Source organism: Prionailurus bengalensis, chromosome B2 (genome assembly GCF_016509475.1).
Source record: "Prionailurus bengalensis isolate Pbe53 chromosome B2, Fcat_Pben_1.1_paternal_pri, whole genome shotgun sequence".
Taxonomy (NCBI): domain Eukaryota; kingdom Metazoa; phylum Chordata; class Mammalia; order Carnivora; family Felidae; genus Prionailurus; species Prionailurus bengalensis.
Genome location: NC_057349.1, coordinates 36,924,005 through 36,948,058, shown reverse-complemented (window position 1 = coordinate 36,948,058; position 24,054 = coordinate 36,924,005). Strand labels below are relative to the sequence as shown.

At 39.4% G+C, this 24,054-nt stretch overlaps 1 protein-coding gene across 1 annotated transcript in view; it reads right to left on the bottom strand.

Annotated features, from left to right (window-relative positions):
- The window catches only part of DNAH8 (dynein axonemal heavy chain 8), a 327,851-nt gene that overhangs the window by 63,065 nt on the left and 240,732 nt on the right, over positions 1 to 24,054 (bottom strand). The window contains exons 80-84 of the mRNA XM_043591305.1: positions 21,117 to 21,238; positions 17,672 to 17,790; positions 15,346 to 15,548; positions 2,677 to 2,750; positions 201 to 353 (exon numbers count right to left, since the gene is read on the bottom strand). Of these exons, the coding sequence (XP_043447240.1) occupies positions 201 to 353; positions 2,677 to 2,750; positions 15,346 to 15,548; positions 17,672 to 17,790; positions 21,117 to 21,238 (671 nt within the window). The remainder of the gene's footprint in view (positions 1 to 200; positions 354 to 2,676; positions 2,751 to 15,345; positions 15,549 to 17,671; positions 17,791 to 21,116; positions 21,239 to 24,054) is intronic.

Below are 24,054 nucleotides of genomic sequence, written 5' to 3'. Positions count from 1 at the left end.
GAGTCTTATAACTCTTCTGTGGAAATAGTTCCTATATAATATGGATGGTTATAGTTAAGACTTTGACCATTATTACATAAGATCTTACAGACTCTACTGCACCAAAATCCCTGTTGTGGTTTCATCTTTCAATAACGCCACAATGTCATCTTTATTTAAACAACTCTCAAGGAAAAGACACTTATGTCACGGCAACAAACCTGAAGCAACGTAATTGGGAATCGATCATGGGGCTCAGTAGTTATCCATACTCGGAAAGAGTCGTCACTGGCTTCCGTGGTAATTAACGTCTCTAGCAATTCTTCCATGAATTCTAGGCCAAGGTGACAATTTTGCAGTAAAACCCAGCCACCCTGTATTCAAAAATGATTTCATATTAATATCTTGTAATTTTTTGTTACAATTTTAAGAAAACAAAATGTACGATTGAAAAAAAACCCTTTGCTTAGCGCATGTAAATACTGTTTTGAGCACCTATTTTTGGTAAGATGATTTTATGTCAATACAAACACTTTCTTCTGCTACTGGTAAATCTGGTTACTTGGAATCAAGTGGGTTCAAAACAATAGTACTCACCCACCCCAGGTTCAGAAGGAAACAGAAATGACAGCTCGAAGCCCTGTGTAAGTACAGTGTGTGCACCATCTAATGGTAGGAACGGGTATTTTGGAATTTGTAACAACGCGTCCTAAGATGAATCGGAACTGACTCACCTCCGAACCAAATCATCCATAGTCACAGAGAGAGATGCACATTATCTCATGAAAGATGGAGACAATACATGTGGTGACTTCTGCTACCATAATGTAAAATAAACATTTGTTGTCATCACCGCTCCCATATAGTCCCAAAGCCACAAAATGTACTAAGCACTCACTACCTTAATACTTGCTAAAACTGTCTTTAACAATATAAGTCACATAGCCAATGCTGCTCTATGAGAACACAGGTTGTTTTTTTTTTTAACCAGACAACATGTTGATACCCTGATATAAACATCAGATCAATACAGCTACAAAACAGTGAGCGCAGTAAATAGAGGGTAATTCTTGTGTGTTATGCCTCCTACCGTGAGGGAAAATACAACTCGAACTGGCTTCAGCAGCAAAGGGGACGTGTTCGTCTAGACAACAGGGGGCTGCAGAGTAAGATGGACTTCGTAGTTAGTTTGTGCCGCAGGGATCCAGTTACTCGCTGGGTATTCCATTTCATTCCACAATGTCAATTTCACCTCAAAAATCTGGTGGCCCTCAAGGGGCAATGTGGCTGTACCTGTTCATGGGCTGTTGGTTTGTTTGTTGGTTTGTTTGTTTCTCAAAATGTCATTATTACCCATACTTATCCCACCTTGAGAAACAGGACATGGAAGTTATAAAAGCTAATATTCCAAAGAAGGTTAGTGTGAATGTACCGCTGAAATTTAGAAGTTTCTCATTCACGGAAACTAAAGAAACTATTTAAGGCCCAGAATTAAACTGTCAAATCACTCCTTGGAGTGAATCATTTGATCTGAGTAAAAATAATTATATGTAACTGCCTTGATATATATAAATTAGATACAATAGATTATTGAATATAATTAAGTGATAAAGAAAAAGGCTTAGGGCACTTGAGAATTAATGACTAACTTGAGAATTTGATGGCCCAAGCAGAGCCTTAGCTCATTAACCCTCTCTTGTCATTAATTCCCAAGAAAAAGCTGCACCAAAGTTGCTACAGACATTAGGAGATCAAAAGCTTAAAAATAAACCGAGATCTTACTTTATTTTTGTAAGTGGTATGATTTCTTATCACAGCTGAAATTGTTATCAACCAAGCATCTCTAGAAAATTAATGTCCTGTGTATTATTAGGTGTGATGGAAAATATTTCTCAAGATTCCATCCAGCTTGCAATTTTCAATAAAAACCATCATCAATATTTAAACATAACATCTTCAAATATTTCTTATTCATCTGCAACTATCCACTAATGAAAAGAATAAAGTCTGACTTTAACCAAAAATTGAAATGTAACTGTCTCTGTCTGTCACTTCTTAAGCACTATCTATTAATGTTGATTGTCAAATTCCAAGACTTGCTAGAGCTCCATTCCTAGAAACCAGAAAGTGTGTCTGCCAAGTTGTCAAAAAAAAATATTTAGTGAAAATAAGATAGAGCTTACACTATATAAAATAAAACAAGTTTTTTGTGGGGATGTCAGGAGCAAACCAGCTTGCAGTTTAAAATTCACTGGTAATCAGGGGTGCCTGGGTGGCTCAGTTGGCTAAGTTTCCAACTCTTGATCTTGGCTCAGGTCATGATCCCACACTTTGTGAGACTGAGCCCTGCATTAGGTTCTGCACTGACAGCGTGGAACCTGCTTGGGTTTCTCTCTCTCTCCCTCTTTCCCTCTCTGTCCGTCCTTTTCTCTCTCTCTCTCTCTCTCTCTCTCTCTCTCTCTCTCTGTCTCTCTCTCTCTCTCAAAATAAACAAATAATAAAAACATTAAAAACTTTAAAATTCATTGGTAATCACAGGTTGACTATACATACATTAAAAAAAAAAAAAGGAAAATGATGATGAAGCATCACAGGCAGAATGCTTAAGCCATCACTGTGGCAGTCCCAGGTAAACCTGATGTCCAGAGGACTAATAGCAAGAATGATGCACTAGGAGTAGCTGTCCTTGTCACCTACCTGCTGCATGGACACCTGAATCAGCTTTCGAGCATGTACCTCTTGTCCTTGCCCCATTGAGATAGTTCTGCACTCTGTAACATAGGAGAAGGACCGCTGTGATAAGATGTAAATTTTGTAACAGGATTGGGACAAAAAAAAACAATTCCTCAATGGTCATGGACTCCCTCCCGCCATGGCTTCTAATAAGGGCCCTTGTTACTCAAACAGGTGTGGCCTTTAGTTGTGTTGATGAGAGAGATGAGTGGGACAGAAACTGGAGGCACTGTCTGGAAAGCTGAGGGCGAAGACATACAAAGGGCACGAGGTTGGGTTTTTAGAGAGTTCGGGGATTTTGGAAATGAGGTGATCACAGGTATTTAGAGGATTTTTGAGTTTTGCTGTATATTTTGATTAGAATCTTTCTTTGGTGTTTTAACAGATGCTTCAGTGAAAATTTAATTGCGTTTTTATTCTTTTAAGATGTCAGGGTTGCAGTGCTTTCTGTCCATTTTGGGTTTGTTTGCATGATTGTCTATTTTCCGAGATAGAACTCAAGGCAACTCAGCCCCAGGAGGACTGTATTCAGGGGTAACTGCTCCTTAGATTAGATCACCACCTTGGAACTAATAAGCATGAAGAGAAAGTGGAGGCCACTCCAAGATTGGAAGTATGACTACAATTCGGGGGAGAATCTGCTTTTTAGACTCTTTAGTGCATTTGAGGTCCCAGGCAGAGAACCCACTTGCACTGTGCCACATGAACTCACTAAATGAAGAAGTCTCTGAATCATGCTAGTGAAACTAGAATTGGAAATTAATTCTCAAGCAAACTTTTGTAGACCCAATTTCCTTGAGTTTTAGGGGCATGATCTCAGGGCCGGAAAAGGAAGTCAGTGGAGACATTGCGAAGCAGTGAATGTTTTTGCCCTGCTATCCCAGATGAGCCTGGATCCTCAGTGAAGTGGGGCACTGTGGTAGGGAAAACAGTGAGGCTAACTTGGGAACCACTAGAGGAGGCTATAAGCGATGGAGGAATTTATGGGGTGGGAGGAAGTATGTCAGGAACCAGAGAAGTTGTCAGGACATACATCATTTAAACAGCACTGTATGGCTAATGGACAGAGATTCTGTGAGGCTCTGTAAATTGCAACATTAGAGACTATTCATAAACTCTGGGTCACAGGGAGAAACTTTGCAAGGGTGCCTGAGAGAGGATAAAAGGGCACCGCTTGAAGAATCAGGAATTGCAAGAGGCTGAGGTGGAACCAGGCACTGCTCCCAGAGAAAGCCGAGAAGAATCCACACAACCTACCAAAGGAGAAGAAAAGGGAGGTGGGACTTGAATGGAGGAGCCTCTGGATCATTCAAAGAGATGCTGAGCCCTTCATTTGAAGAACACACAAATGTTCAGTTGGTCAACGGGGGGGGGGGGGGGGGAAGGTTTGATAGGGACAGTGATAACACATTGAGTGTGAGCCACAGTCTATCTCCTGTCTCCTTCCAACTCTTCTGAAATACACCTTAGAAAAGGAAGAGCTGCTTTCCATTCAGGTGGCCTGACTTTCTAATATTGATCCATGAATGGAATAGGAGGAGACCTAGAGGCATCCCTTCAAAACACAGAAGGCAGAAGTGAGAATCTGCTCACTTCTCCACATCTCCACTTTCATTCCCTGGCCCAAGGTTCCATCATCTTTCGCCTGGATTTTTGCAAAAGCTTAACCAGTGACCTCACTCGCACTCCTGTCCCCTGCTCTTGTTCCCTACCAGCTCTTCTTCCCCCAGCAGACAGAGGGACTAGCCCTAAATCAGATCATGTCCATGCTCTACTCAGAACCATCTGATGGTTTCCCATCTCATTCAGAGAAAAACCCAAAATCCAGTGCAAAGTTCTTAGCTACAGCCTCTAAACACACACAATAGCCCCCACTGCAGACACACACACAAACACACACACACACACTCTTTCTCCCTTTACACACTCCACATACCCCACATACACACTCTACACACTATCTCTTCTCCACACACACACTCTTTATACACTCTACATACACACTACACGTACACACTCTCCACACTCTCCCTCTACACATACTCTACACACACACCTACACACTTTACACACACACACTACGTGTACACACTCTACACACACTCTATCCATACACACACCTAAACACTCTACACACACACTCTACACACATACTACACGTACACACTCTACACATATACTCTCCACACACACACTTTACACACTCTACACACACTCGACACACTCTCTCTACACACACACTCTTTACACACTCTACATGAACACACTCTACACACATTCTACATACACACTCACGAACACACACTACACACACTCACAAACTCACACGAACACACTGCCAACACACTCTACACACATGCTGCATGAACACAATACACACACACACACACACACACACACACACACACCCCTTACCTCACTACTCTCCCCCCGCTCAGCCATTCACTCTCCTCCAGCTGCAATGGCCTGCTCCCCAGGCACACTCCAGCTTCACTGCTATTCCCTCTGCCTGAAAGATGTCCCCGTGAGAGCTGCACTGCCTCACTTCCTTCACACTGCAGATCTTCCTCACCCTCTTAGCAAGTCTTCCCTGGCCCACCCCATGTAAAACAGCATACCTCTCCCATCACTCTGTCCCTCAAGCTGCTTCTTTCTTAGCAGATTATGTACTTTTCTTGTTAGCATAGTATATACTCACTTGTTTGTCGGTTATTGTCTGTTTTACCCCCACACTAGAATGTGAGCCCCAGGAAAGGGAGGAGCTAGATCCCGGTGGCTAGCCCAGCACCTGAACAGTGAGTGGCACGCAGTAGGTGCTCAATAACTCTTTCCTTGAACTTTTAAAACTGAAGTATAATTTACTCTTTCAAAGTATATAATTCAATGTTTTTTAGTTTACTCATCACATTGTGGAGCTATCACTTCCATCTAATTCCAGAACATTCTCATCACCCCCAAGGGAAATCACACACCCATTCGTGGTCACTCCCCATGACCCCTCCCAACCGGGAACCACTAATCTACTTTCTATCTCTATTCTAGACATTTAATATAAATGGAATCATACAATATGTGACTTCTGGTTCTGTCCCCTTTTACTAGCATAATGTTGTCAGGGTTCATTCATGTTGTGGCATGGATCACAACTTCATTCCTTTTTATGGCTGAGTAGCAGTCCACTGCATGGATGGACCACATTTTGTTTACCCACTCATCAGCTGATGGACATTTGGGCTGTTTCCACTTTTTGGCTAGTATGAATAATGAACACGAATGCTATGAACATTCGTGTATAAGTCTTTGTGCGGACATATATTCGATTCACTTCATTACATACTTGGAAGTAGAATTACTGGGTCATATTGCAACTTTATGTTTAACTTTTCGAGGAACTGACAGACTGTTTTGCAAAACAGTTGCCCCATTTTACATTCCCATCGGCAATGCATAAAAGTTCTAATTTTTCCACATCCTTACCCACACTTGTTATTGCCCATCTTTTTCTTTCAACCTATCTTATTGGGAGTGAGGTGGTTATCTCATTGTAGTTCTGACTTGCATCTCCCTAATGACTAATGATGTTGATGATATTTTCATGTGCTTGTTGGTCATTTATATATCTTCTTTGGAGAAATATCTATTCAAATTCTTTGCTCACTTTTAAATTGGGTATTAGACTTTCATTGTTGACTTGTAAGGGTTCTTTATATGCTCTGTATACCAGACCCTTGTCAGAATTATGATTTATAAATGCTTTCTCTCATTTGTAAGTTGCCTTTTTCACTTTCTTTGATGGCACCCTTTGAAGCACAAAAGTTTCAAATTTTGAGGAAATCCAATTTATTCATTGTCTCTTTTATTGCTTACGTCTTTGACGTCATATCTAGAAAACCACTGCCTAACCCAAGGTCACAAAGATTTACTCCTGTTTTCTTTAAGAGTTTTATAGTTTTAGCCTTTACATTTGTCTCTGGTCAATTTTGAGTTGATTTTTGTATATGGTATGATATAAAGGTCGAACTCCATTCTTTTAAAAGTAGGTATCAGTTTTTCCAGCACCATTTGTTGAAAAGACTATCTTTTCCCTCATCCAACAGCTTGGAACCCTTGTTGAAAATCACTTGGGCATATATGTTAGGGGTTATTTATGGGACTGCAATTCAATTCCATGGATATATATGTCTATTGTTACGCCAGCACCATCTTGTTTGAATTACTGTATCTTTATAGTAAGTTTTGAATTCAGGAAGTATGAGACCTACAGTTTTGTTCTTCCTTGTCAAAACTGTTTTGGTCCTTCTGTGTCCTATGTATTTCTCTATGAATTTTAGGATCAGCTTGTCAATTTACACAAAAAAAGGCAGCTGGGATTTTGATGGGGGTTGTGTTAAATCTGTAGATCCATTTGGAGAGTACTGACATCTTACCAATATTAAGTCTTCTGACCCATGAACACAGGATGTCTTCCCATATATTTAGGTCTTCTTTAATTTTTTTCAATTATGTTTTGCACTTTTCAATGTATAAGTCTTGAAATTATTTGTTAAATTTATTCCTAAGTATGTTTTATGATGCCATAAATGGAATTGCAAGTATAATCTCATTTTTGGATGGCCCTGGCTATTGTATAGAAAAATAATAAATTTTTAAATATTGATCTTATATCCTGCAATCTTGTTGACCTCGTTTATTACCTCTAATAGTTTTTGTTTGTTTGGGTTTTTTTTTTGTGGACTTCTTAGGACTTTCTATATACAAAATCATGTAATCTGCAAATAGAAATCATTTTACTTCTTCTTCTGGTCTGACTGCCCTGTCTACAACCTCTAATATGGTGCTGAATGGAAGTGGTGAGAGTCTTGCTCCTGATCTTTGGGGGGAAAGCATTCAGCCTTTCACCATTAAATATGATGTTAGCTGTGGGTTTTGGGTAGGTGCTCTTTATTAGTTTGAGCAAATTTTTATTCCATTTTATTCTTGTTTGTTTTCATCATCAAAGAGTATTGAATTTTTTTCAATGCCCTTTCTGCACTTATTCAGATAATTATGCGGATTTTGTTCCTTATTCTATTCATATGGCATATTATATTGGTTAATTTTCATATATAATTAACCTTGCACTCTTGGGATAAATCCACCTGGCTATAGTACATAATCCTTTTTTTAGTTTTAATTTTGTTTAAGTTTGTTTATTTATTTTTGAGAGAGAGAGAGAGAGCACACCAGGAAAGGACAGAGAGAGAGGGTGAGAGAGAGAATCCCAGCAGACTTCATGCCACCAGCGTGGTGCCCGATGTAGGGCTTGAACTCACAAACCATGAGATCTTGACCTGAGCTGAAGTCAGACGCTTAACCAATGGAGACAGCCAGGCGCCCCGTGCATAATCCTTTTTATAGGGTGCTGGATTTTGTTTGAAAGTAGTTTGTTGGGATTTTTGCTTCTATCTTCATAAGGGATATTGGTTTTCTTTTCTTGTGGTATCTTTGTTCTGGAATTGGTAATAGTGGTCTCATAAAATGAGTTGGGAAGTGCTCCCTCCTCTTTTATTTTTTGGAAAAGTTTGTGAAGAATCGGTGTTATTTTTTAAATGTTTGGTAGAAATCACCAGTGAAGCCATCTGGCCCTGGTATTTTCTTTGTGGAAGTTTTTGGTTACTAAATCAGTATTTTTACTTCTTCTAGTTCTCGTCAGGTTTTCTGTTTCTTCTTGAGTCACTTCCAGTAGTTGTCTCTTGCTAATAATTTGCCCACTTCATTTGGGTTATCTAATTTGTTGGCATAATTGTTCATAGTATTCTCTTATGATATTTTTAAATTTTTGTCAGGTCAATAGTGATGTTTCCCCCTATCATTCCTGATTTAATAAACTTAGTCTTCTCTCCCTTACTCTTGGCCAAACTGAAGATTTATCAATTATTGGTATTTTCCTTTCCCTTCCTTCCTTCCTTCCTTCCTTCCTTCCTTCCTTTCCTTTTCTTTCTTTCCTTTTTATTTTTTTATCTTTTTACTGTGAGGTAATGGCATATATTATCCATTATGGTGACTTTCCCTTTTCTTATTTAAGCTTCTATTTCTGTATAACCTTTGGGACTTACTTCCATGGTTTGTCTGCTAAGTCCTGGGAATGAATTTCCCTGTACCACTCTTTATTTCCCTTGCCATCAAATGTTCACTTATCTCTTTATGACTTTGGGCAAGTTAATGATCATCAAATAATATTTTCTGATCTTTATAAAAGGATAATTTCAATTAACCTCTTTGCATATTTCACAGTCTTGTGGAGGTGGGGCTTATGGAGTGGGGCTCAATATATTACCGACATTCTAATTTGTTTTTTTCACTCGTGGTTGTTAGTAGGTGTTTGTTGGTCTTTTCGAAGAAGATACTGTGTTGATTCTTTGTTGTTGCTGTATGCTCTGTTTCATTTCTTTCCACTGAAACATTTATTGTTTCCTTTTGCTTGCTTTGGGTTTAATTTACTCTTCTTTTCCTGGTATTTTAAGGCAGAAGTTCAAGATATTGACTTGCAAACTTTCTTCATTTTTAACATAGGTCAATAAATATTTCATAAATTTTCTGAATGGTCTGGAACAACTAGATTGATTGACATTGGAAAAGTGACAAAGCTTTGCCCTTAAGAAGAAAAGGTCCCAAAGGGCAGGGACCAGTGAGATAAGATGCAGTACAAGACCAAATTTCTAGAAAGGGTAAAGAAAGATGCCACAACATCATAAGAGGAATTCTCAAAAGAAAGATGGATGCAGAAGGTATTGTAGGAAGTGTTGCTGCAGATAATAAAGTATAACTACACTTTGGTGTTTGGGCTTTTTGTTTGTTTGTATTTGAGAGACTTTAATAAGAATTCAACTGCTTTTCCATTTCTTTCCAAAATTAGGCTTGTGTCTTTTTCCCTTTTTCGCTTTCTTTTTTTTAAAACTTCTTATATCTAGTTAAGTAGTATACGCTCATAGTGAAAGCACTGTACAGAAAGGTATAGAGAAGAAAATGAAAGTCATGAATATCCCTCCCTAGATTTTCATTCTAAACTTTTTAATATGCACAATACACAATCGCTTACCCTCATTTTAAAATTCAAAACGTCCTGAAAACTGAAAATTTTGCAGAAAATCATTTTAGTGGCAAAACTTGACCTGACTGGATATGAGGCTATTTATAGACTTTACTCCTATCTCTATGAATATTAATACTCTTATTTGCAGTATATTATATAATATATGAAATATTATCTTTCTAAAAGGTGGACTATTCTGATTTCTGAAGTATATCTGGCCCCAAGGATTTTGAATAAGGGATTTTAAGCCTAGCTATATTGAAAATTATATATATATATATATATATATATGTATGTATTATATATATACATACACTCACAGATGTTATTCTAAATCTCTACTTCTTAACAGCATATTGTGAGTATTTTACTGTCATTAAATATTACTGGAAAATTTTTTAATGGTACCATAATATTCCATCATGTTTATGCATTCTTGTTCATTCAACCTCTAGCCTTTTCTATATGTGAGACATTTTCAATTTTTCCATATTATAAATAGCACTAGATTAAACATCTTTGTATATAAATTTTGATATGTATCTCTTGATATGTTCTTGGAAGGAATTCATACATATAGAATCGTCAAGACAAAGCACAAATATTTTAAAGATTTGTGATATATACATTAAAAAGGACTGCCAGTGTCTCCAGCTAAAATGGAAGGCTGTCGTTCCCAGCCCACATGTCCATCCTCATTTGTGCTAATGGCGCTTTGACATACAGAAGTTTCAAAACTTCATCACTCCAAACTATCCGCCTTGGTTTTAGATTCTGATCTTATGATTAAGAAAATCTTAGCTACCCCAATAGTACCAATACATTCTTTTTTTTTTTTTCTTCTATAGCTTAATTAACCTAGAATTTATTTTGGAGTTTAAAGTAAGATAAAATTGTTACTTTTTTCTAAAGTTAACCGGCTAGCCCAACAATGTCTATTGACTAATCCATTTTTCCTCCATTGATGTGAAATGTGAATCTTATCATAGACTAAGCTTATTATAGATACTAGAGCCTAATCTGAGGCCTTTCATTTTGCTTTATTGATCTGTTTATCTACTCTGAGCTTCCACACTGATTAAATTATTGTCCTTTGATAAAGGTTTACAAATCTAGTGGTGCTCATTCCCCATTATTCTTTCTCCTTTTCAAAGTTTTCTTGGTTATTCTTGTCCATTTATTGTTCTAGATGATCTAGGATCTTTCTACTATCCAATTAGAACAAGAAATACAGTTGGAATTTCAATTAGACTTTCCTTCAATTTATAGATTAATTTAGCAACTATTGACATCTTTACAATATTGAATCTTTACACTGGGAATGTGGTTTGACTCTCCATTTATTCTATCCTACTGTTATGCCTGTAAGAAAGTTTTATAGTTTTCTTCTAATAGGTATTTTAAAAATGATTCCCCAGTTTTATTTTTATTGCTATAGTGAATGGGATTTTTTACATTTTATTTTACAAGATTGTTCCATTGATTTCTTTAATATATTTATTTTGTGATCAGCCACCTTACCAAACTGTCCCGTTAAATCTAATAGTTCTTCAGTTGATTCATTTGTGTTTCTAGTTAGACAATTACACTGCCTGAGAGTAATGATGATTTTTGTCCCTCCTTTCCAATAGTTATATCTTTTATTTATGATTCTTACAATACATTAGCTATATCTTCCACAATAGTGCTCAATAATAGTGGTGATAGCAGACATCTTTATCTTATTCTTGACTTTAATGTGTCTAGTTGTTTACCAGTAAGTAAAATGTTGATGTCTGAAGTTCATATTCATTATCATATTAATAAAATGTTATATGTATCAACTTCTTAAAAGTCAAATACAAATGTTTAATTTTTATAAAAAGGCTTTTCAGCACCTATCAAGGTAATAATATGATAGCCTAAGGAAGAGTCTTTTACTTTTTGTTGTGATGACATTTCTTAATACTGTATCTTTCTTATACCCACCCATGCATTCCTTCTTGGTCAAGGAAAATTACTATTGTTTTGTACGTTATTTTTTTTTTAATGACACAATGAATTCTTTTTGTTTGCATTTCAGTTAAGATCTTTAGGGGCGCCTGGGTGGCTCAGTCGATTAAGCGTCCGACTTCGGCTCAGGTCATGATCTCGCGGTCCGTGAGTTCGAGCCCCGCGTCGGGCTCTGGGCTGACAGCTCAGAGCCTGGAGCCTGTTTCTGATTCTGTGTCTCCCTCTCTCTCTGACCCTCCCCCGTTCCTGCTCTGTCTCTCCCTGTCTCAAAAATAAATAAACATTAAAAAAAATTTTTTTTTAAAAAAAGATCTTTACATTTACATTGACAGGCAGCATCAATCTGTAGTTTTCTTTCTTTTATGAAGTTATTACTATCTTGTCTGTTTCTATCAGGATAATGCTATTCCCTCAAAATAAAGAGGAAAATGTATCATCTTTTCCTATGTTCTGAAATGGAATAAAGTATGTGAAAGTTTTAGAAGATTTACTAAAAAAAACCAAGCCCAGAGCCTCTGCTCAGGTCATAACGTAAAAACTTCTCATTTTTCTCATCTTGATTATTGGTGTATTCAGGTTTTTTTTTTATAAATTTGTATTTTTCTACAAACTTGTCCATTTTAATGATATTTTTAAGTTTATTACCATAACTATGCACTGTTCTCTTGTTATTTAAATTTTTTCATCTGTATGTGTTTTTATGCCCATTTCCTCATTCCTACTTCAGTATATTTGTGGGTTTGTATTTTACTTGTTCTCTTTCACTTGTGTTTGGATTCTATCTTCAAACCCATCCATCCTCTTTCTCCGTTATCCAGGCTCTGGTAGGGTTCTCATGCTAAAGACACCTGTCTTCTCTCTTGCCCAGGCACACAGTGTTTCTGGGCAGAATTTGTCTGCTCCAAATCTCTCACTGCAGAGTCTGACAGGCACCTGACAATATCCATAGTGAGAAGCTTTTCTTTTCTTACAAAAATGTATTTGATTTGGTCCCATTCCTCAAGTTGCTGTCTGGTAACTGGTTAATTCATCCAATGAAGGCAGTGAAAAGGAATGAAAGAACAGACCACTGCAGTGGGATTTGGAAGCCCTGAGATAAGGCCTGAATTGAGTCTGTCCCCAGCCAGCTGTATGGCCCAATCTCTAGACTTTAGTTTCCCCAGCTGTAAAATAAGGTAGTTGGATTTCAAGACTTCCAGCCTATTCACCTTGAGTATCCTATGATTGTTTAGTATCCAGTTATCCAAATAAAATCTTTCTAGTTGAGACTAGATTACTATGTTATTCTGTACATATTATAGTTTCATTTTCACAGTTATTTGGGGGATAGTAAATAGCATGAGACTTTCTAGCATACTCAAAACTTATTCATCGAAGAGTTCTGTATAAAATTCATTGGGTCCTGGAAGACTGGCAAGTTTCCATAAATACCAGAGCAAAACAGCCTACCTTTAAGGTGGTTAGTAATACTTAACCATGAGTAGTCGCCATTACAACTGGAAGCTCTTTACATGGAGTTTCAGGATCAAAATCAAATGCACTCTGTTTTAATATCCTAACAAAGCAACCAACAGAAGCTTGAACAATTGTCGGAAAAACTTAAGTCATGGCAAAAAATGGAAATCACCAAATTGCCAAGCAAAGTAGTATGATAACATGTAATAACAGTAAAGGTGATAGCACAGTTCCAGCTAAATTTATTTAATGTCATGGTTATAATTTCTCCCAAAAGAAACCCTGAATTTCTTAATTCTGTTTTAAACTCTGGTCATAGACAATAGCATTATTTTGAGGTCATTTGAAATGGTAATTCTAGTTGGAAACATGCCCATCTTCTAGGAAAAATATCCCCTTCTAAGAAATGCCCCCACTCTAGCCCCACACATGTGCTTCCTGCTATGAATCCATTACCAGAGCAATATTCGTTCATTGGCTCAGACAGGAACATGTGACCAAAGCAAAACCAATGAATTTCTTCCCTTGTTATTTGGACCTGGGGCCAAGAGAGTAAGGGGAATTTCCCTGGGAATGCTGAACTTGCTAAACATATAAGCAGTGAAGCTCACAAGCCACCAGAGACCAAGAGTTCTGCCACATAGAGATTGGTGCATAGTAAGACAGGAAAAAGGAACCCATAAGCAGAGAGAAGTGGGGCGTCTGGACAAAGCAACTGGACAAATATCCATAAAGGAATACATCTGAGGGAGATTTGGAAGCTACAAGGCTGCAAGAGAGGCATCACTCTTAGACCAATGAAGATGACTGGCATGTTGCCATAAATACCAGAGCAACACAGCCTACCTTTAAGGTGGTTAGTAAAACTTAACCATGAATAGTTGCCATTACAACTGGAAGCTCTTTACATTGAGTATCAGTGTTCAGACTGAAGAAAGTGACCATTAAAACATGGATCAATATAGAGTATAGAAGTGTATGGTGACAGTGAACAGAGAAAAGTCAAGATGAGAAAACAGAGAGTGACCATAGACCATGATACCTTAAGCTAATGGTTTGCAGTAATTTTTTAGTGCAGGACACATGGCATGGTGAATACTTGGAGAAGACTAAATTGATTTTATATCACATTATGTTAACTTACTAATAAACTCAATGTAAGTTTTGTTTCACAGGGTAGGTTTGGTTATGCATAATCAATCACCTTTATAATCTTTATAAAGACATAAATGAATTAACCCAATAAGGGATAGTTCCAGAGATCTGAACCTGAAAGATACCAAATGGCAATGCCAACAATATTCAGATTTCCAGACCATGAGGAGCAGATGAACAGCCCTCCTACAAACAGCCATTCTATAAAAAGATGGCTCAATCTTCCCATACAGGTCCCTGTCCTTTGGTCATGCTGACTCAGTCACTGCTCTCACCACTTATGTGTTTCTAATTCCTTGCCCTGCCTCCTCCCCCTGGAGCCACTTACCTTGTATCTCCCACCATTCCACCTACTAAAATCTCAACTCCTTTTTAGATCCTACTCAAAATACCATCACTGTGATGCTTTCCCTTTACCCCTTGCAGCCCGAGTAGCTCTGGATCTTATAATCAGGCGTGTCTATGCCTCAGTTCCAGCAGTTGCCACAATTACGTGTTTATGTATCTGTCTTTCCCAGCTATTTTGTGTTCGTCTCTGCGCTTCTTGAATCTAGCGTGCTGCCTGTACTAAAGAGTTATTGAAAGAAACTATGAATGAATAAATCCCAAATTACTGTGTGTTATAATAATGGTTATAGCTTTTCAATTTCTGACAAAATAGATTTTTTTGTAATTTTATACAGACAGGGCAATGCCTCTGTATGTTCATTCTTCCTAGTCTGCTATCCATGTAGTATGGACATCTGCTTGCTACTTAAAAAAATATATATATTTTTTTATATCATTATTATACTATATTATAATAATTATATAATTATAATATATATAATATTAGATATAATTAAATATAATTAATATATACAATATATATAATAAGAATCAGTTATGAAATTATAAGAGGCAATGTTTGAGGCAAAAATACAGAGGTTTTACTAAACTGAATAAACGTCTGATCATACCCAGCTTCAGTTTCTTGGCCAATGCATCAATTTGAATTGTGGGATCAGATCCCATGGACAGGAAACATATCAAAGGTGTCCTGGTATCACTTTCTTCCCAAGTTTTCTCCAGGTTTAGGATAACTGGTTCTGTGTACTTGTCCTCCAAAGAATCTGCAATGTACTTTCTTGCTTGAAAAACAGTACGGTCTGGGCACCAAGACCTAGAAATGAATACAAGTTATAGGAAAAAATTCAGTGTGTTCATTTTTTTATTCTATTTTATTCTAAGCACCTAAAAAAACGTAATTAATTAGCAAAGGACAAAAAGCTAATTCCCAGATCTGCAGATCTGTGTAAGAAGGATGGGAAGGTTTCCCATCCCTGAATGAATACAAATTTAATCATGTGGTTTTGGTGCGAGGCACTGGGAAAAAATAGGCCAGAGTGGGTAAAAACATGGTCTGTTGTTAACTCACAAGAGCCCTTAGAAGCCAGTTGATCCAAATGTCTCATTTTCAGAAGACACACCAACTACACTGAAGCTTTAATTAGTTTTTTTAAAGCTTATTTTTAATGTTTATTTTGGCAAGAGAGAGCACGTGCGTGAGCAGAGGTGGGGCAGAAAAAGAGGACAGGGGATCTGAAGCAGGCTCTGCACTGACAGCAGGAAGCCCAACACAGGGCTCGAACTCATGAACGATGAGATCATAACCCAAGCAGAAGTCTGATGCTCAACTGACTGAGCCACCTAGGTGCCTCTAATTAGTTATGTTTTTTTTAATCACATCAATGATTACCCCTGGTCACTGAGGCTATCTGCTTCAGGTAAGCAATTCCTTATTCAAACTCATAGGCAGGACCACATCTATTCTTTGATAAATATTTATCTTGTGCCCACCGCATCAGGCCCCACTTTAGGTGCTGGGGCTCAGCAGGGACACAAGGGGAGGCGTCCTCCACCAGCTCCCGAAGACAATAGGGGCCAACCCGCTGCACACTGTGAAGCTCTGCAATGTTCAAGGGGAGAATTAAAGTGTCAAAGTTGTCAAAAGTAGGTTGATCAGCAAGCACTTATTTAATACCATCTGTGTCGCCTGCACTGTAGTAGGTTCTATACACAGCAACACATCAAATAAATATCATTTACTATTTGATATTTTGGATCACAGACAAGCTCTACAGATTCTTATTTACTAGTAGACTACACTACTTGTTTGGCACAGATTCACTTTTTAAAGGATGGACAAAAGATAGACACATCTATTCCTATAAAAACAAGTAGCCCTGGGGCACCTGGGTGGCCCAGTCAGTTAAGCATCTGCCTCTTGACTTCAGCTCAGGTCACGATCTCATGGTTTGTGTGTTCAAGCCCCACATCGGGCTCCACGCTGACAGCATGGAGCCTGCTTGGGATTTTCTCTCTCCCTCTCTCTCTCTGCCCCTCCCCTGCTTGTGCCCTCTCTCTCTCTCTCTCTCTCTCTCAAAATAAATAAACTTTAAAAAAAAAGTAGTCCTTTCATACTCCGTACGTCATGAGGTCACCACTGCTGACCATTCTGATTACTCTCAAAGAGTGGACAATATCCAGGAAACAAGTTTTTCTAAGAAATTCAAGCTCAGGTGTATATTATTAGGGAAAACCAAAACCACTCCAAAATAATCCTACATCTTTTTGTTGCTCTTTTGGTGGCCCCATCTCCCCACCTCCATCCTCCTGCTTTGCTCACAAATCACACACACACACACACACACACACACACACACCTTCCCATAGCCTTCTCCAGTAGCCTTCTTTGAGCTACTGGATATTTAGAAAACATGAAAAGAAGGAAAAGAAAGGAGAAAAGAAAAGAAAAGAAAAGAAAAGAAAAGAAAAGAAAAGAAAAGAAAAGAAAAGAATTTTCTTCCTTCACATCATATTTTAATAGCCAAAACAACATTTATACATTTCAATAGGCAATTCCTGTTTTTTTCCTCAAATAAAATTTAATTTCAGCTTGTAGACTAATTGCCTTGTAACTTTGTGAGGATTATTTTTTTTATCAAGTAAATTCAACAATAAGTGATTCACTCAGTGGCAAATGATGAACAGAGGGAATAATAAAGGCATATTTTTCATGTGTCTTCTGCTAAAAGCACTATCACTAATACATTCCCTGCCACCACCACCATTTTATTTGCTTGTCAAGGAACTAAGGAATTGCCATCCCAAACCGCAATATGGAAGCACACATGTTTCTTAGAATACCCACTGGGACATAGCGAAGTAAACTCACTGAGGTAACATCTGTAATTTGACAATCTGATGAGTGATCCTTCTAAGTCTGATAATACATATGCTCACCTGATAAGTAAAAGTTTGCGGCAGGTATCCAGTGAATCGTTATATCCATCAGGGATAATTTCCTCCTCTGGAGCATCTTTATCAAACCAGCTTTTCCATCCCTTCTCATTACGAGATATCTAAAATAAATAAGCCAATTAGCAAGCCATAGAAATATATACAATTGGAACATGTTGGAGAGGATACTGAGTAACTTTAGAGGGTCATTCTTCACAGGCAGATAATTTTTCAAGCATAACTACACAGTTTGCTTTTTTTTTTTCAGAATCAGTGACTCAAATAATGTGGATATAACTATTCCCTTCAGTTTTTCCATTGCTTTTCTACATTTTTCACGGAAATTAAGACAGTGTATCAATTACACTAAATGATCAGGGAGGAAAAAAACATAGACGGGGGTTTACAAACAACCTGCCAATACTAATGACATTTGGGGCCAGATTATTTTAGGGGAGTAGTCCTGCACACTGTCAGAATGATAGCAGCATCTCTAGCCTCTACTCAGCCTCATCCCCCACTCATGACAATGAAAATGTCTCCAGACATTGTCAAATGCTCTCGGGGCGGTGGCAGGGCTGGGGGGTGGCACAAAGCTGCCCTTGGTTGAGGACCACTGATATAGACCATTCTGATAACCAAACCTCTAAATGTTGACCTCTACTTAAAATAGTGATAGATGACAGACTCTAAACTTTTATTTTCTTAGTGATTCCCTGCCTTGAGCCCCCAAGCCTAAGAACAGAGGTCTCTCCAAGAGCTGGTCTGAAATACGTGTTCTTTCAGAGGCATGGCAAGAAACGCCAATTTTCAGAGGCATTAAAAGGCACTCCTTGAAGCCCACGTGCTGACAAAACTAATTACAAAAACTATAGATTGATGAGCCCGACACTGCAACAAGCAGCCGGGATTATTTTGACCATGTTTGTAAGCATGTTTTAAAAGCCGTGGTAAGAGCTACAAGCAAACGGCAAAAGCTAACAGAGCAGATACTGTGTGCCAGATCCAAGGATCGGACTGTTACCTGTGTTACCCTCATTTCTCACTGAGGCACAGAGGGGTTAAATAACCGCCCAAAGTCCACGTCCCGCAAATAATTCATCATATAGGACACAGGCAGCACGCAAATGAACAGCAGAACAATTGCTCTGTAATGCATTCGTTCCAACTTTGTCCCTGGGGCACTAAAAGGAGGAGGAGGATTTCTGAACTGTTTCACAACTGCCACCTTTCTCCTGAAGATTGTTGCAGTGGCTCCTTGGAGTTGACTGCTCTCAAAGAATCTGCCCTGCACACTTGGCGCCCCACCCTACTGCATGGGTACCTGGGTGCTGCCCGCATCGCCCCCTGCAGCCCTCCTCCACAACTGTGGCTAGAGAGGAGGCGCGAGAAGAGAGAGGGTGTCCGTTCCCAGCTTACTGACCTGGCGGGCATCTGCTAATTTTGACTCTACCCGATGGAGCTTCCAAGCAAGCCCCGTCTGTGATGGGCAAATGGGATATCTTCCAGCCCCTGGCTGCTCACCTCCACTTCCCATCCCTTTTCCTGGCTCTATCAACAAAACCACTTCCAGGTGCTAAACAGTTCAGCCTGAGATGCCAAAGCAGGGCAGATGCTGTTTGAGATACTTCTATTTCTCTTCCTGACATCCACTCAGCTGGGAGACTGACCCCCTTCTCCTTCTGCCCTTTCTTGCCACAGAGACCCCAAATCGATGGCCACCTGATGTCAGCTCCCATGAACTTCTGCAACTTTCCTTAGGATGACCACTCCCTCATTTCTGGCCCGTCCAATGGTGACTGGGAGAGAACTAACTCATGATGTCAGGGAAAGAGCATGAGGTCAGAGGACAGCTTTGCCATCAGTGGCTCTGAGGCCTTGGGCAAGTACTTAACCCCTTTGAATCTGTTTTCTCATCTATAAAGCGGGGCCAATAATACTTCCCTTGCATGGTTATAGCTGTTGCAAAGTACTTATTCTATAGTGAAGCAGTAGTAGCTGCCAGATTCCTCACCACAGGTAATTAAATTCTAATCAACAGAGGCAAACGATAATGCCTATCCCAGTGTCAACCTAACCCGCCAGCAGAGGGCGCAATTGGTGAATGATTTATTGATTGATTGATTGATTGATTGATTGATTGATTTTTTAGTCCAGTGGTGCTCTGAGGTCTCCCTTACCAGTCCCGGCCAGGCTCAGACCACCTTATTTTTTCCCAGAGTTACTTGTTTGGTCTTGAGGGACTCATGTGTGGCTGTACTACAAAACAAAATTTACTGTCCATCACAGGTGGACCCAGCCATGGCTGAATAGGTAAAGAGTCTCCGTAATGTTTCAGAAATGCCACTAAACAGACACACCTAGTGTATGCTGGGCAGGGTGTGTGTATGTGTGTGTGTGTGTGTGTGTGTGTGTGTGTGTTTGTGTGTGTGTGTGTGTGTGTGTGTGTGTAGAGGGGAGGGAATCAGTGATGACAGCATGAGGTCTCTACCAACTTGCATTCCACCCATCACCCCAGTTGTCTATCACCAGCACCCCCCCAAAAGATGATTTTCAGCATCTGCCATTGGGAAACCACAGGCCTTGCATCAGTGATAGGTGGTTATGACCAGCAGACCCCAGAAATAAACACTGATCTTTATGCTGAGTTGCACAGCTATTCTCCAGTGAGAACTGAATTCGACAACTAATCCACAGTAACAAATTTACATTTTCAAATAAGAAAAGCAACAGGTGAGGGGCGCCTGGGTGGCTCAGTCAGTTAAGCATCCAAATTTGGCTCAGGTCATGATCTCACAGTTCATGGGTTTGAGCCCCGCATAGGGCTCTGTGCTGACAGCTTGGAGCCTGGAGCCTGCTTTGGATGCTGTGTCTCCCTCTCTCTCTGCCCCTTCCCATTTGTACTCGGTCTCTGTCTCTCAAAAATGAATAATGTTAAAAAATTTTTTTTAGAGAAAAGAAAAGAAAAGAAAAGAAAAGCAACAGGTGAATCAGGACATGTTCAGCATATTCACCATTTCCTTCACCATTTTATACTTTCACCGTCAAAATGATGATTTTTTTTAAAAAGGTCCCATACCTCTTAATGCGTCTCAAATTCAAATGTGTACAATTTATTTAATCAGAAGTAGCAGTAAAAATGTAAAAACATCAACAGTCTACAGTAAAGGGACCACCCACCTGTTCGGATTGTAACAACTTGAGTTAAGCAGGCTTATGAACGACCCATGCCCATCACACGGGAAGAAAAGGCAGTCACCTTCCCCTGTGACAAGGCTCCCTCTGATATTCCCCCTCCAAAATCTGCCCCAGAGAGCTTGGTGCTTTAATACTACACTACTGCAGATAGCCCCTTGGGTGAAGGAATTGTCGCCAGGAGGCCCCAATTAAAATGGCCCCGGGTACGTTTGGGTTTACAGATGTGCACTTTCATCCAGCCCTCTGTTACCTGGTTCATAATCTCTGCAAACTGTGGAAGTTTGCTCAGCTCCACAAGATTCAGCCAGGTCATATCAAGGATCCAGCGGAACGGCTTGGGAGGGCAGGCTTTCAGATCCAGAGCTGCTCCCCCTGGGGAAGGGCATCCGTAGAAATCAGGTCAGCCTGTGCTTCATTTTTAGACACTTATATTCCAAATAACAGACACGAGACAACCATATTACAGAGAAAATGGGAAAATGGGAAAATAATCAAGACAGAAAATGTGGCTATCTTTTTGGAGTACATTTCCTCCATGTCTTAGTGTTTTCTTTTCTGATTTAAACCATCTTACAAAACACAGATGGCAACTTCTTGTCATTTCTCCCTGCACAGAATTTTTCTCAGGTGGTTGCAGTTGTTGGGGGTTTTATCGTGGGGGTTTTTTCTTTAACAATCAATTTAATGACATTTACAATTTTGACTAGCTTGATCTTTTTTTTTAATTTTTTTAAATGTTTATTTCTTTTTGACAGAGAGAGAGAGAGAGACAGAGCATGAGTGGGGGAGGGGCAGAGAGAGAGGGAGGCACAGAATCCAAAGCAGGCTCCAGGCTCTGAGCTGTCAGCACAGAGCCTGACGCAGGGCTCGAACTCACAGACCGCGAGATCATGACCTGAGCCGAAGTCGGACACTCAAACCGACTGAGTCACCAAGGCGCCCCTAGCTTGATCTTTTCATGTGTGGTTTCAAAAGTCACTTCTTAGTCCTCACTCCTCCAGAAGTTTGATACTCAATGTTATTTTTTTACCAGGTCAAAAAGATGGATAGATGGAGGGCAGGAGGGATGTAAGACTTCTGTGGGTTTTTAAAGGAGTAACTCGTGTTCAGATCATTTATTCATTCATTTATGCAACAAATATTTGCTGAACATCCTTTATGTATCAGTATATGCCAGGCGCTGGGGATAAAGCAGAGAAAACCACACAAGACCCCTGCTTTTTAGCAGTCTGGTGGAGAGAATGAATTACACCATTGGATCCTGTTTTGAAGCCAATCACAAATCAAAAGAGCATCCTCAATGTGACAATCTTCCACCAAGACACATAATTATATTTACAATTTCAAAAAAAGTCCTCAACTGCATGTCTCTAGTAACATTTTATCATAATAACGCCAGCTATGCTGTTTAATTCGGATGTACGCAAAACAGTGATTCTGAACTTTTAAATCCTATTATCCTTCAGAAGAACTCATCAAATGCCTTCCACTTCCCCTATGACCTCTGGGCAAAAGAGGGGGTAGAGGGGACAGTGGTGGTGGGGGGGGGGCATCTGCTCTCCCACTAGCACCTTCCTGAGAAGATGAATGAGCTGAAGTATTCTGCTCCTATAAATCCCTTTGCCCCCCTCTGGGTCAGCAGCTCTGAGCTCCAAAACGCCATTAGAACGGGTAAACCTTCCTCTGCCACCTGGGGAAAGAGAAAGCCGTCCTCTAGCACCATTTCTGCTAGTACTGAGTTTACTGCAGAAGCAACTGTTAGCATCACCTACAGACTCAAGGGACTCTGCTTCTCTATCTTAGAGACCAACACATTTTCTTCTTGGTTCTTTCCAAAAAAAAGTTTTCAAAGACATCAGGAGAAGACATTTAGGCCACAACGAGTCTTTTCAAACATCTTGGCGTACCTCCCCTAACCCACAACAATCACAGCCCATCCTGCTCCCCAAGATATCCTGGCTCTCTGTGCCACTTGCTAGCTGCATAAACATAGAGACAAAGAACTCAATTTCTCTCCGATCCCCTCTTCTGTCAAACGGGTGTAATGATATAGAATCCACCAGATTGGTCGCTGTGAAGATTAAGTAAATTAATGTATGTAGAAAGCTTAGAAGAGTCTTGGCCCATAGTAAGAGCAACATTAGTTGTTAACATAGTAAACATTAATTCTCTGTTTTGGAAGGCTTGGAAGGCTCGAGTCCAATCCAACCTGGAAGACAAGAGCAGAGACTCCCTAAGGTGTCTTTGTGTCCGTGGTTTATGACAAAAGAAAGAAGGGATCTTTCTAAAATAACCAGGCGGGGAAAATAGTTATATCAATTACTCTGTAACAAAGGATTGTCCCTGGCATCTATTTCATTTTTCAAAGTACTCTGACATTCTCAGTTGAAGAAGAAAGTCAAAGGCACCTCTCAAATACTGCAGAAACCAAGTAGGAATTGACACAAAGGGACAGTCATTCCTGGGGAATCAAATATTTCTGCTACAATAAATAAGTCTTCTTTCCCTCTTAAGTATGGAGTTAAAAATTATATATATATATATATATATATATATATATATATGATCTAAGGGCTCTATTTGTTAACTCTGTAAAGAATATTGAAAACAAAATCATATATCATTTTTATGAAAATAATTTGGTTAAAATGTAAGACAGCTCAAAAATGATACAAACTTTATAATAAACCAATTTTGTCTTAAAAAAAAAAACTCTTTTACTGCTGAGCTGATTGTACTTCTGTCAACCAAACTGTCATACAATCCAAATTAATCTTTTTAAAGCACTGCTCTGCTCATGCTACTTTCCTGCTCGTAAAGCATTCGAAGGCTCCCTATTGCCAACTAAATTAAATCCGAACTCTTCTCACCGGCTCTCCTGGCCCTGTGCAATCAGGCTCTCCCTGACTCTCCAATTTTATGAAATGGGGTCGTAGATGTGCTCTCACCACAGCCCAGAAGTGTAGCCTGTTTAAATTTTTCAGTCACCACTCTAACCCTCCTCACAAATCCCCTCCTCACTGTGTCTTTCAGTCTCCTCTGATTTACACCCTTTCTGCGAAAGATCCAGTCTCCTTCATAGCTCGGGTTTGGCTGGGTGGGTGAGGGGAGAGACTGGTGGGTTGGGATTGTATCTTGATGGGGAGGGTGCCTCAGATCCGCATGCTGCCCTCCATCTCTGTCACAGG